Source organism: Bos indicus x Bos taurus, chromosome 7 (assembly GCF_003369695.1).
Source record: "Bos indicus x Bos taurus breed Angus x Brahman F1 hybrid chromosome 7, Bos_hybrid_MaternalHap_v2.0, whole genome shotgun sequence".
NCBI classification, from domain to species: Eukaryota; Metazoa; Chordata; class Mammalia; order Artiodactyla; family Bovidae; genus Bos; species Bos indicus x Bos taurus.
In genome coordinates this window covers 39,769,888-39,783,109 of record NC_040082.1, presented here as the reverse complement: position 1 = coordinate 39,783,109, position 13,222 = coordinate 39,769,888, and the positions used below count along the sequence as shown (strand labels likewise).

Here is a 13,222-nt window from a genome sequence, read left to right as displayed (position 1 = left end):
AGGGCGCCATATACAGTGAACATATTAGCACTTAGTGGTGTTGAAGTTAACTTTTCATCTTAGTCTTATAAGCTTTGCCAGGAGTGGGGACTGTTTGGGGGCAGCAACACAAGGATTTTTGGAACTGCTCAAGCCCAGGGCCCAAGCAGTTGGCCAGACACACTGTAAACCCTCAATAAACATCAGAGCTGGACTTATGGGATGGGCTGCCTATGGCTCTACCAGTTGGGAAATTTTTTTCATGATGCTTTGGAAACCAGTAGGATCTATTCCAGGTTAGAAGGTGAAGCAAGAATATCCCATCCCTGAAGGGGCATGATGCAGGTGAGTGCCCTCACAGAGTCCCCTGTGGTCAGACCACAGCGACACTTCCTGAGGTCAGCAAGACACCGACTTTCCTATAAAGGTAAAGGGTCCATTCTGCAAAACCAGAAACGAAATTGCTCCAAGATGGGGTGATTCTTCAACAACAGGGGAAAAATAATGCAGCCCTGATCAACGTGGGAACGGCATAGCCAGTCAACTGAGAAAGTCCAAAATATTATTGCAAAGAAGAATTATATTTTTATTAGTTCACCATCAGAATATAAAAGTAAATAAGTAAACAGAAAACAAATGGAGTCATTTTACAGAAAGTAAATCATTGTAATGGCTTGGCACTTTCTGGTTAAATCCACTTGTCATATTCCCTCATGCTGACAAGAAAGAGATTCTTGGCTGCTTTCTCTGCATCTGTCTGCTTCTTTGTGTGGCTATTAAGGAACAACTGGCAATTATGACAATTTTATGTCCTTTGCCATAACTACACTTGTCTTCTCTCTTGAATTGTAAGTTCTTTGTATTTTCCAGACACTAACAATTTCTCCATATCACTCTCCTATGTCTTAGAGATAGAAGGCAGTGGGGGCTGCGAGAAAGGCTGAAGCTGAATTTCAATTTCAATCATCTTTTAAAATTCTGAGTTCAGGTATCCAAAGACTAAACTTGCTTAGAGGTGCAGAAAGCCCTGAGTTATCACCACCACTTCAAGGAAGTCTTCGTGGACACGAGAACTAATATCTGCTGTGTAGGACCTTCTCAGTTTGTGTGTTCATGTCTCTTGTGTGTTCACTATCTCTTGTGTTCCCGTTCATCACAAATATATTATGGTGCTGGCATCAGAACATTGTGTTCTTACTGGTTGTCATAAAACTGATGCACTTGCAGCCTCAACTGAAAAGTTGTCAGTATAAATAACACATAAATTCACATTTTTCATAATAAGGCCCATTCCTTATATCAGGTTATGAGTGTATGAAACATATCTTGGCACACAAATGTTAAATAACAGTAATAAATTAATAAATACATAAATTACTTAAATATTTAAATAAGATAAAAGTCAGCTGTGACCTGCTAGCTGGAAACACTATAAATAAATTAGCTGATTGTTTCAGTGGGCATTTAGCATGTAAATATAAAAATACAGCAAAGACATCTTTATAATCTTAAAAAAAAGGAAGTTGGTAGAAAATATCTTTGGGGAGGTCTGTTCCGTCATGTCTTTTAAAAATTTAGCATAATGTCTTCCACTTTTCCTCTGAGGTTTCATACTGAGGTTAGAACCTGGAAAAGAATGCCGAGCATCTATGTGGATTCAAAATTCAGTAGCCAACCCTTATTTCACACAACACATTATTTGGGCAGTTGGGTTTTGGGGATTTCATGTCAGAAGGGTCCTCCCCTTCCTTATGTGGCCTGAGATTTTGCTGGTACTATACTTGCCAGAGGTTCTCTTGGGAGTTTTCTTAAAAGACCATCTATCTGATCATGTCATTTCCTTGCTTAAAGCCCTTCAGTGGCCCCAGGGGTCACCAGATAAGATTTTAACTCCTGGTAACAGCTTTCAGGCCACCAGTTCTCTGACTTTCAGCTACTTCTTTCTCTTTGCCTTCCCTTCTGGAAGGGTGGGACCTGTGCCTGCTTTCTTTACTGTAGTGTCCCTGTGCCGAGCATTGTGCTTGGAATACCATGGCCATCAAATAAACACCCATTAATGAACAAATGTACGGTTCTATCTCTGGCGACTATGTGTTAGGCACCGCCCCCCGCTTCCTGCCCCGCACCATCCCCACCATTGTCCTGGCCGTGGGTACACTGAGTGCACAAGTCTGGGCTAGGCTTTGCTGGCTTGCTCACCTAACTGCAGGACACAGATGCCCATTCACTCCAGAATGAGCTGTAGTAGCGGTCCCGGGCTTGCACGCGGACGTTGGCATCCTTGTGGCATGTGACTTTGGCTGAGGTTTGGTCCATGAAGAGTTTCTGCAAGGGAGAGGGAACTTTTTGACAAAGCAATCACAAGGTGGGCTGGGCATATTTTGACAAGTACAGTCTCCCAAAACATCCACACCTTAGTCTCAGGGCACTACTCTGGGAATTCACAGGGCGTATGTAGAACTTGCGCCACCTACTGACAGAAGCTCTCAGCATAGACACGATTTTTCTACCTTGTAAGCCAAAAGCCTGGAGGAAGAAATTGGTCAAGGCTTCATTTTTTCAGCACAGTTGCCTTGCTTGAAGGCCCCATGTGCACTCGCTCTAGTATTAGGCCAGTGGTAGGCTGAGAAAGATTTCCTCTAGCTGTCCCCTGAATATTCTGAAATTCTATAGTCTGATCCTTTTGTCAGAAATATCTTTGTTCAAACCCAGGCATTGCTGTTTATTAGCCATGTGGCCACAGGAAAATGTCTTAGTTTCTCTGTGTCTCAGTTCCTTATTTATAAAAGAGAGATAATCATAATAATCATTCCATTATAGAATTTTATAAAAGTTAAAGTAGCAAAGTATTTAATCATGTAGAAAATGCTCTGTAAGTACTACTATCTATTAATACTATATATTAATAATATATTGAGAAGCACATAGCAAGATTTTAAATAAAATCTAGGTAAAATCTACTCCTGAATAGCCCTTCCTTTCCAGAAAAAAATTCTCAGGGAGTTCCTGAATCATCGAATTTCTACCACATATAAACACTATACTGAATAAGGCCTTTATCTAGTGATTTCTAAAACTGGGGTCCAAGGAGTCTTTGGATCTATAAAAGGGCCTCTAGGAACTTGAGATTATGATGCTCAGGCAAGGAAGTTTGAATGCCAATGTCTGAGACGACGTTCTGTTCAATAAGATAATTTCACAAGCTAGGAATTATCTAACACTTTAGAAGAAACATAGCATGAATGTTCTATCACCCATTATATTCATTCATTAGAAACAATTATTTTAGGCTCCTAGAGCCCAGATTTTCTATATCGAGGCCAATTCTGAGAGCAAAAATTAATGATCATCCATACTGGTGGCAGTAGGGTCTAAGCGCATGGCCTTTGTGTCCTGGAGACTGAGTTTGCGTCCCGGTTCTGCCACTTCCTAACTGGGTGACCTTGGGCATGTCACTCCACCTCTCTGAGCTTCACAGTCTTCACTAGTGAAGTACACATAACACTGCCTGCCTTTCTCGGGTTACTATGAGAATTAAGTGAGATATGCAGGGAAAACCCTCAGCAGAGTTCCAGGCACATAGAAAGTACCAACCAAACATTAGCTGTTACTAGCTCTTGCCTGGAAAATCCCATGGATGGAGGAGCCTGGTAGGCTGCAGTCCATGGGGTCGCTAAGAGTTGGACACGACTGAGCGACTTCACTTTGACTTTCCACTTTCACGCATTGGAGAAGGAAATAGCAACCCACTCCAGTGTTCTTGCCTGGAGAATCCCAGGGACGGGGGAGCCTGGTGGGCTGCCGTCTATGGGGTCGCACAGAGTTGGACACGACTGAAGCGACTTAGCAGCAGCAGCAGCAGCAGCATTATTGATCTTCTCCTCGATGTGGGCCTACGTAAACCTGACTACAGAACAGATGGTATCTGAACCACACCTTACCTTTTCTCTCTTGTTCTTTCCCTGGACCTGAACACAAAACGTCAGGGAGAAGTAGGAATGCGGGGTGCTCCACGTGTCAGGGTACTCCCAGCTGACCTCCACCTGCCGAGAATTCTTTAATGGTCTCAGTTGCAGGTTCTTGGGTGGGTCTGGTTTGACTGTAGAAGAGAGAGAAACAGTTATTTTCCTAATGGGGCTTTGGGGTAAGGTAGTTTTGGCTTCTGACCCCACTTTCGCTGTTGACCAGCTCTGAGCCTAGGTCCATATAATAGTTACTGAACTTCTCTGATCTGGTTGACAGACATGAGTCACCCCTGCAAGTGATGCTCACGCTGAAGCCTGTGGGAGGCAGTCCTCACCAACCGCTGCTTTGGCTGAACCTAAGAGAGACTCAGAATCCTTCTCATCACTGTGCAGTTATACAGGCCTCGGGGGTGGAACCACCTCTGTATGGTGCTCAAAGGAAAGATCTCAGAGACAACAAGACTTACATCTGGGCTGGCAGTGAAGGACCACCCTCTCTACAATCGTTCCCCTCTGCACCAAACTCAGAAAGGGTGGAGCCTCTTGCTGGGGACTAGATGAGAGAGTCCCACTTAGTGCCCTTTCTTTCGCCTTTCATGGAAGCTGACACAGACTTGTCCTGTGGCAGTTAAGCCAACTTGTCTCTATGCTCAGTGACACATTCATTCAATAAAAAGCCCTTGTTATGTGCCAGCCACTGGACTGTGCACAGAAAGCACATCCCTGAGTGTCAGAAAGACTCTGTCCTCAAATAATATGCCTTCTTCTAGAAGGATGTAGGGAGGAGAGGGAGTTCATAGAATGGGCTTGAAACATCTGGACCCAGCACCTCTCCACACAAAGACAAAAGACTCCTATATGTTCCACAAATACTCTTTCCTCTTTCTTAACACAATGACATCTTATTTCCTTTAGGACTCAGACAATGCCACCTCGTCACAGAGACCTTCCCTGGCCACCTCACGTGAACAAGACCCCACCCTCTGCTTCCCACCAAAGGCAGTCCCTCCACAAATGCTAGAGCAGGTTCTGTGATTCTGTCACACTTTATGGCACGATGCATGGTCACTGGATAAAGGGTGAAGGATATGACAAATGGCCAAATCTCCATCTGCCAATTTATAAAGAAGTCTCTTTCAAATGCTGGAGAAAGACTAGTTGGGAATAATTGCAATTAGGAGGGGAAGCTCTGGTTCTGCATATGAATATTATGCTTGAGGGACTGCTCTTGGATTCATCATGGAAGGTGCTTGGGTAGCAGAACAGAAGCATAACCAGGAGCCTGCTTTTTCTGAGGCAGTCTAGGTCTGAATTGCTAGCTGTGAGATCTGGGGCAAGTTGTTTAACCTAACCAGGACTCAATTTCCTCTTCCTTAAAAGCAGTAATTGTATCTACATTGTAATTATTTTGGGGTGGAGGTGAAGAGTAAGAGATAACGCAGGTATAAACCCTCACTCTGCCGCATGGAGCACTGTGAACATGTGATGAATGGCATCATCCTGATTAAGCAACATACAATCAAGCAGACTCACTGATGTCCCTGATGAAGAAGCTGCTGGTGTAGTTTTCATACTTGAGCTTGTGCACAGCTTCTACCACGACCTCAATAAGCAGGCTCTCCTCAGCGGCTGGGCAGGCGCTGCCCTCCTGACACTCCACTGTGTACTTGTTATACTCCCTGTGCTCCAAGCTGACCTTCTCTGCTGAGAGCGACGCTGCTCCGCACGTCACCCCTCGGGGGTCAGAGGAGCTGAAATCAAAGACAAGTTATCCTGTGTCACACGACTCTAGGTGAGTCCCTAGCCATTGTAGCTAGACATCTGTCCAAGGATGCAATTTCTCCAATTGGTTTGATTTCTCTCAAGGGGATAGCAACTGCTCTCCCCATGAGACCAAGTGTTGCTTCAAAAAGTAGTACAAATGATTAGAAACAACTCTGCACTTATATGCCTCTGGCCTAAATGAATCTGAAAATTTTTGGATCCAAAGCTCCTGGTTAAATCTCCTTAGCAAACATTTTAATTCATTTTCCTGAACAAAAATCAATACATACCTATTCTTAAGAAGATAAAGATAGTGTATAAATGAAATGTATATGCCTCTTTTAAATCTAGTCCCCCTTTTAACCATAGTCTCATGCCCTAGATATAAATACAAATACTTTTCCTGGCTTGTTGTATCCCTCCAGACATTATTCTATGAATATTCAAAGCAGTAATTTATCCACATGTATGTATACATAAGAACTTTCCAGGTGGTGCTAGTGGTAAAGAACCTGTCTGCCAATGCAGGAGACGTAAGAGATGCAGGTTCAATCCCTGGGTTGAGAAGATCCCCTGGAGAAGGGCATGGCAACCCACTCCAGTATTCTTGCCTGGAGAATCACATGGACAGAGGAGCCTGGTGGGCTACAGTTTATGGGGTTGTAAAGAGTTGGACACGACTGAAGTGACTTAGCATGCACACACGTATATGCATATACATGTGTTTGTCTATATACACATACATCGGTTTTATTTTTATGAAAAAGGATCAAATTATATATATATATAAAATATGTATTTTATAAGTTTTAAAATTCTAACATATTATTATATTATATATGTTGTTGTTTAGTTGCTAAGTTGTGCTCGACTCTTTTGTGACCCCATAGACTGTAGCCTGCCAGGCTCTTCTGTCCATGTGATTCTCCAGGCAAGAATACTGGAGTGGGTTGCCATTTCCTTCTCCAGGGAATTTTCCTAACCCAGGGATCAAACCCGCATCTCCTGTTTGGAAGGCAGATTCTTTACCATTGAGCCACCAGGGACACCCATATTTACATACATGTGTATGTATATATATAATTCTGCAACCATCTTTCCCTCTTCTGAACATATGGAGTACTCCATGACACACCACATGGATTGGGTTATTCATTTTGAAGACCGCACAATAAGAGGGGGTATAATGTACCTCACTGTTTAACCTTTGCCCTGCAGATTACCAAGAACATCACGATGAACCCTTGCATCTATGTCTCTGTGAACTTATATAAGCATTTCTTTAGTAAGCACTTTCATTTTAATGATGAAATAGTAAGACTCCAATGGTTTATTCAGTTAAATAGTGGCCAGGCCAGGGTGATCACTTAGGGTTTGTTCCGTTAGCCTGTTTTGTTTGGGAACTTAGATGAGAGGGAAGGAAGTCACATAGAGGGCTAACGTAGGTTCCGTACCAAGGGAAGTGGTTTCTTGGGGTAAGTTCAAGTGCATTGGACAAACAGTGAACTTCAGATTAGTAGTGCCAGCAGAAGAAAAAGGAGTTGAAGTGGCCCTGGGAAAATTTTTAGAAGCTTCACAAAGCTTTTGGAGTTGGTCTTAGGGCTTACAAGATACATGCCCTAGGGCTCTTGTTTCTATTTTTGACTCAAGGTGCAATTTTGACAAGTCCTTCATAGCTTTGATTTCTCCTTTTATTCTCTCCCTGTGGTGCTATGAGCCTTAATGAAGCATTGCCAGGCAATTTGGTTGTGTGGGTTCATACATAGCAGAGGCTATTCCAAGCCCCAATAATATCCTGTTCTAATGCTTACATTTATTCAGGCAATTAGCGTAAACCTTCATGTTCTTTCCCTAATTTAGGCAAGGGTGTGTATATGCAGGGGGGGGGATTAAAAACATAGGATTGATTTTATTTTCTCCCTTCTCATTAACCGATAGGGTATTGCTAGGTTGCCCTTATTTTCTTAATGAGAAAGATCAAGAGAAATGCTGAGAAACCCCAGCGGTTTCACTTACCCTCTGCTGCTTTTGACACTGAATTTCAAATCAGTACTGATTGCTGTCAGCCACCAGCAGGTGAAGTGTCCAGAATAATCCTTTGCCTCACATTTTAAAAAACTCTTAGCTTTGGGTTCTGGATTTGAAAAGAACAAAAATTCAATATTTAGGGATTTTCTTTCTTTTAAAATTGCAGATTTTTATTGCCATAAATTACAGACCACTGTATGGTATAAGAGTGAAGATTTTCCATTTATGTCCTAGGAAAATGCTGCTGTTCCCCTGGCAGGCAGTTCAGCGAGGACTGGGAAGGTCCCAAGAGGAAGTTGATTCTGTAGATTGTACTACACACCTAACATATCAGAGGGAGGTATTAATTTCTTTCAAGGCTATCAGCCCAGAGTTGAGTTATGCACACTGCATGTTAACTTCCATTAGTCATCCAATCATATTACTGCTATTTGAAAAGAACCTCAGGAAAAGCATCTAGATTCCCTCTGAAACTCTCTCAACAGGAGATTTTGATGGTTGATAATCCAAAGTGTCCAGCAAAGGAAAAACAAAGCAAAGGAAAATATAGGTTTTCAGTGGTTTCAGTAAGGGACTTGGTATGACTTCATTAACCACATTAAGCCTGTCTTGCCTTTTAAATTCTAAATTTTTTTTTTAATCTCTTATGGAGCCAAAGAGAAAACTGACACCATCGAAGGGGATGGGATTACCTTTCTGATCCTTTAAAATATCAGTGGACCAAATTCCATCTTCCTTTTTGTGCAGCAGGAGGAGTGAACGACTCAGAGCCTCGCCTCCTTTGTGACAGGTGTACTGCCCAGCATCTCCAAACTCTTTGACTTGGATGGTCAAGGTTTTGCCAGAGCCCAAGACCTCACTGCTCTGGTCTGAGGTCCAGGTGATGCCATCTTCTTCAGGAGTGTCACATGTGAGGACCACTGTTTCTCCAGGAGCATCAGGATACCAATCCAATTCTACAACATAAACTGGAGAGCACAGGGATTGGAGAACTGGACTGTGTTTTTTGTATCACCTGGGCATCTGAATGGCTGAAGCACAACCTTGCTAATAACAGCAAATGCTTGCTGAAGATGACCTCAGGTTACCAGGCTTCACTTGGGTTCAAAATTGTGGAAGAGAGAAGCTGAGTGTAATAGCTGCCACTGACTGATTGTCAGGCTGCCATTAATAGTTAACTTCTGATTAGCTGGCAGATGAGGAAGACCTTGATATACCAAAAATTACAAACAGCACAATACTCTTTCTCAAAGTCTTGGTGGACATAGGAAACTTCCAGCACAATTCACGTTCATAGAGAATAAATGCTGAAAAAGACTGATGAGGACTGAGATCCTGTCCCCACTAGCTGGCTGGGGAATTTTGAGAAAGATACTTAATCACCATGAGCCTCAGTTTCCTTGTCTGTAAAATGACAATAATAATAGTATCTGCCTTGTCGGTTTGGCTGTGAGGATTAAATGAAAAAAGCATGTAAAACACTTAGCACAGAATCTGTCACTCAGAATTAGTTGTTATTGTTATTCACAGACCAAAGGTTAGACAACTGTGCCAGAAACTGCTTTCCAATTTTCCACAGGGATTGAAGAGTTTATTTCCTACTGCATGAAACTCACCAATGGAGATTTTCATTCCCTCTGTGTTTTTAAAAGCGACTTTACACTCTTACGAGGCAGTTCAGTAGATCTCAGTCTTCCCGTTTTATAGAGAAGGGTACTGAGGCCCATGAGGTTAAGCAAGGTTGCATCAAGTTAGAACTGCAAGAGTTATATCTCAGGCCTTTGCCCTGAACCTCTAATACCAGCATCTAAACTGGCACTTGAGGAATGGCCTAATATCGCATTTTGAAGAGTATTTCATATCAAACCTTCATTCATTCATGCATCAATTATTAATTAAATAGAACTGTTTAATGCAGTGGTTCTCAATGCATGATCATCCAACCACTATCAGCAGCATAGTAGTTGGGCTCTGTTAGAACTACAAGTTCTCAGTTACTGAATCAAGAACTTTGAGCTGGGTCCAGTGACCTATTTGTAATCTCTGCAGATGATTCTGAAACCCACTCTAGAGAGCCATGGTAGTTAAAAGCCCGGATATTGGAGTCAACACAGGTCTGGGTTAGGACTCAGCTCTATCTTTTACACTGGCCTGTGGCCTTGGGCAAAGCACTCAATTACTCTAAGCTTCGAGTGTCATCATCTTTAAAATAAGCAACATATTAGAACTTGTTTCAGAAGGTGGAGATGTGGTTTACAAGAGCTAATTCATCTAAGAGCTTGACCCAGTGTCCTTAAATGCTCTGTCACTGCTGGCTCTTGTGATTGGCATCCCAATGTGAATCGTTATGGAATATAAAGTTCCCACTTGACATCAAAGGGATTTATAATTACTGATGGGTAACACAGACCTGATGTAAAAGTACCTGGGGCCCAGCTCTGAAAATGGTCAGCTGTGCCGATATAAAACTACACGGCACCTTCGACTTTCTCTGTCACACTGGTGACCGACCAGCAGGGCTATTTTCCTGTCACAATTAAGACTCAGAAGACAAAGACACCTGTCCAAGGGCAGGGGAAACAGCTGCATGAGGAGATGTGTCTAGAACCTAGCGCCCAGCGCATCTCGTCTCATTGTCAGAGTCGCATGCCCTCTCATTGTTTCTCACTTTGACTTTCTGGAATTTCTGTGGTTTACCAAATCAGAAGTAACTCAGGGCAGGCTATGCAAGGGCCATACCTCCTGAGCTCGCTCAAAATCCCAGAGCTGGAAGGGTTTGGAACAGTCATCTGGCTCAGACCTTTCTCTTTATTCAGGGGAGGGTCTAAAACTCTCAGACTCTCCTGAGGCAGAGTAGGGGTGGTTGGATCCTTGTCTTCCGTAAATTCTTAAGAACAGAGGAAGAGCCCCAGATTTCTTTCAGGGACCCACTGTACTGTGTTCTCCTCGCTACTGAAAGATGGTTTCTCATGATCAGCTGCAATGTCTTCACTGTAAATGCATGCCTATTTCCTCTTGCTCAGCTGTCTGAGGACAGAGGAAACAATTGCTTCATGTCCTTCTGGTAAAGCCTTCTTCAAATACTTCAGTGCATAAGCATTGAAGTGAGACAGAATTGGGGTCAAGTTCCTGTTCCACCCTTACTGGGTGAAATTTGGTAAGTTACTTAATCTCTATAGCCTCTACTTTTAACATCGGTAAAATGGGGTATAAACACTTCCTATCTCTTATGGTTGTTGTGAGAATTAAATGAGATGCTGTTCTCAATAAACATTATTATTATACAATTAAAGACAGTAATTGTCTATGTTATTACATTGACATCACGGAGAAATATCTGAGGGCTTTTCAGGAACAGCTAACAATCTGTTAATACACATTTGTTGTGTGTGAGATACTAGAAGGATAGAGGGAATCCCTTATTATAATAATAAGTATCTATTATTCTACTTATAATTTTTATTGATCACTGGGATAATAAATAGATGGCCTTGAATCACCAGACACATTATTTTAAACAACCAAAACAATAATACTAGCTAACATTCACTGTCACTTCGTCATCTGTTGAGTTGTCTTCTGTATTCACTAGTATATTTAATAATCTTTGTAGTAGATATCACTTCGTAAACTTCAGTTTACTTGAGGGAACTCAGGCTCAGAGGTGACCCAGCTCAAGGTCACATAACTAATAAATGGCAGAATCAGCTCTGAACGGAAGTCAATGTGGGTCTAAAATCCCGTGCTTTCCCCAAAGTGCTTGGTCAGAGGTAAGTCATCTCAGTGCCAGCTGAGGGGCTGATATTGCATGGTGGGGGGGAAGACATAGTTCTTATACTTTTCAAATCCCTCACTTTGGAATCTTAATCATAACATACAGCTGATTTTTAGTAATACTGGTAAAGTCTGTATTTCTTTTCCTACCATAGTCCACCAAAAGCTCCTTCTCTGACATTTAATGTGAGAGCCAAACAGTCAAGCCATACAATACAGATATCCTCAAAGGTGGAACAAGGACAGAGGGCCGCCGTTATCCCAGAGTGAAGTCCCAGTGCCTGCCCATTTCAGTCTAATTTCTCAACAGTACTGCCTGACAGTCCTGGCTCAGGCCCTGGGACCTTCGAAGAGAATCAGGAAAGGCTGGTTACCATTTTTCTCCAGTTCCCACATGGCCACGATGGGAGATGCCAGCAAAACCAGGGAAAACCAGGAAACGACCAACTGCTGAGGGTGCATCTGCATGAGGGGCAGAAACAGAGGAGGAGAAGGAAGAAAAGAAAAAAGAAGAGGGATAGGAGAAGAGAAAATGTCAGTAGTTACACAGTCACATTTGCAAGCCATATTCACATTCTATGTATTCCATTTGTCTTTAATCTTTATCTTCTGCTTCCTTCTCTGTGCTGTTAGGTTAATTTGCAGTGAATTCCAGGAGCCCTCTGCCAGTCTCTGGGTAACAGCATCTCCAAACAGAGAACCACAGATGATCTGGAGCTGAAAGAGACCTAAGGCCAGCCATCTGATACAACCCTCTTATTTTTAAGATGAGAAACCTAAGGGTCAGAGAAGGAGCGTGACTTGTCTGGATTGACATTCAGTCATTATTTACTCCCTAAGTAGGGGGTACTGAGCTAGAACAGCTGAAACTGAAAAGGATTTTTACCTGGATCCTGACTTCCAGGAGCAAATAGTTTCATTCAACAAGTATTTCTTAAGTCACTTTGTTAAATGCCTATCCTCTGGTTGGGGAAATAAGCTATATATCCACATTATTGTAGCACAAGGCAGAATGTACAGTGACACTCCGGACTGTAGGATTTACGTTGTGGGGTGGGGGAGTCAGATTTGAAGTGATCTTTCAAGTTCTGGCAATGAGTTCAGTCCTTGTTAAAGAAGTCTCCTTTCTCTCTTGTTTAGGCTGTAATTGTTCCAAACACAAAGATTATTTCCTCCCATGTAAGGTATCCAGTGGTTCTCAAACTTGAGTGTATGTCAGAATAACCTGGAATCCTTGCTAAAGCACAGACTGGTGATCCCACCCCCTACCCTGACCCTAAAATAACTAATTCAGCAGTCTGGGTGTGGGAATCTACATTCCTATAAGCTTCCAGGGGAGGCTGATATTGCTGGTCTGAGGACTACTCTTCAAGGTCCATTGATTTAATATATGTCCAGGGTCCAGAGCCCCTGAAAATCAAGATGTTCCTTGGGAGAAGACCATAAAATACTGAATATCTACCACAGAGTAATTAAATGCATACTTTTGTGCTAAATCAGCCATATTATAGTGAATTCACCATGTTACAGTGAAACTCAGTCAAGATTAGTATTCAGGGTTTATGAAAATTTTCAGACTGAAAATTAGATGGAGATTGTTATTTATTTTCAATCTGACACACCTCTATCCATCTTGGCTCTCCAATGTTCTGTAGGAATATAGTTTCAAAAACCACTGGTCTATATGAAGACCAGACTCAAAAAGTTTTTGG

The 13,222-nt window shown here is 42.3% G+C and overlaps 1 protein-coding gene across 1 annotated transcript; it reads right to left on the bottom strand.

The window, feature by feature from the left end:
* Positions 1–585: 585 nt before the first annotated feature.
* Positions 586–12,074, bottom strand: IL12B (interleukin 12B). The gene is made up of 7 exons (XM_027545793.1): positions 11,885–12,074; positions 8,429–8,704; positions 7,725–7,842; positions 5,478–5,695; positions 3,921–4,078; positions 2,179–2,304; positions 586–1,605 (listed from the first exon to the last, which is right to left on the bottom strand). The coding sequence occupies exons 1-6, from the start codon at positions 11,976–11,978 to the stop codon at positions 2,179–2,181; spliced, it is 990 nt and encodes a 329-aa protein (XP_027401594.1). The 5' UTR covers positions 11,979–12,074; the 3' UTR covers positions 586–1,605.
* Between the last annotated feature and the right edge of the window lie 1,148 nt (positions 12,075–13,222).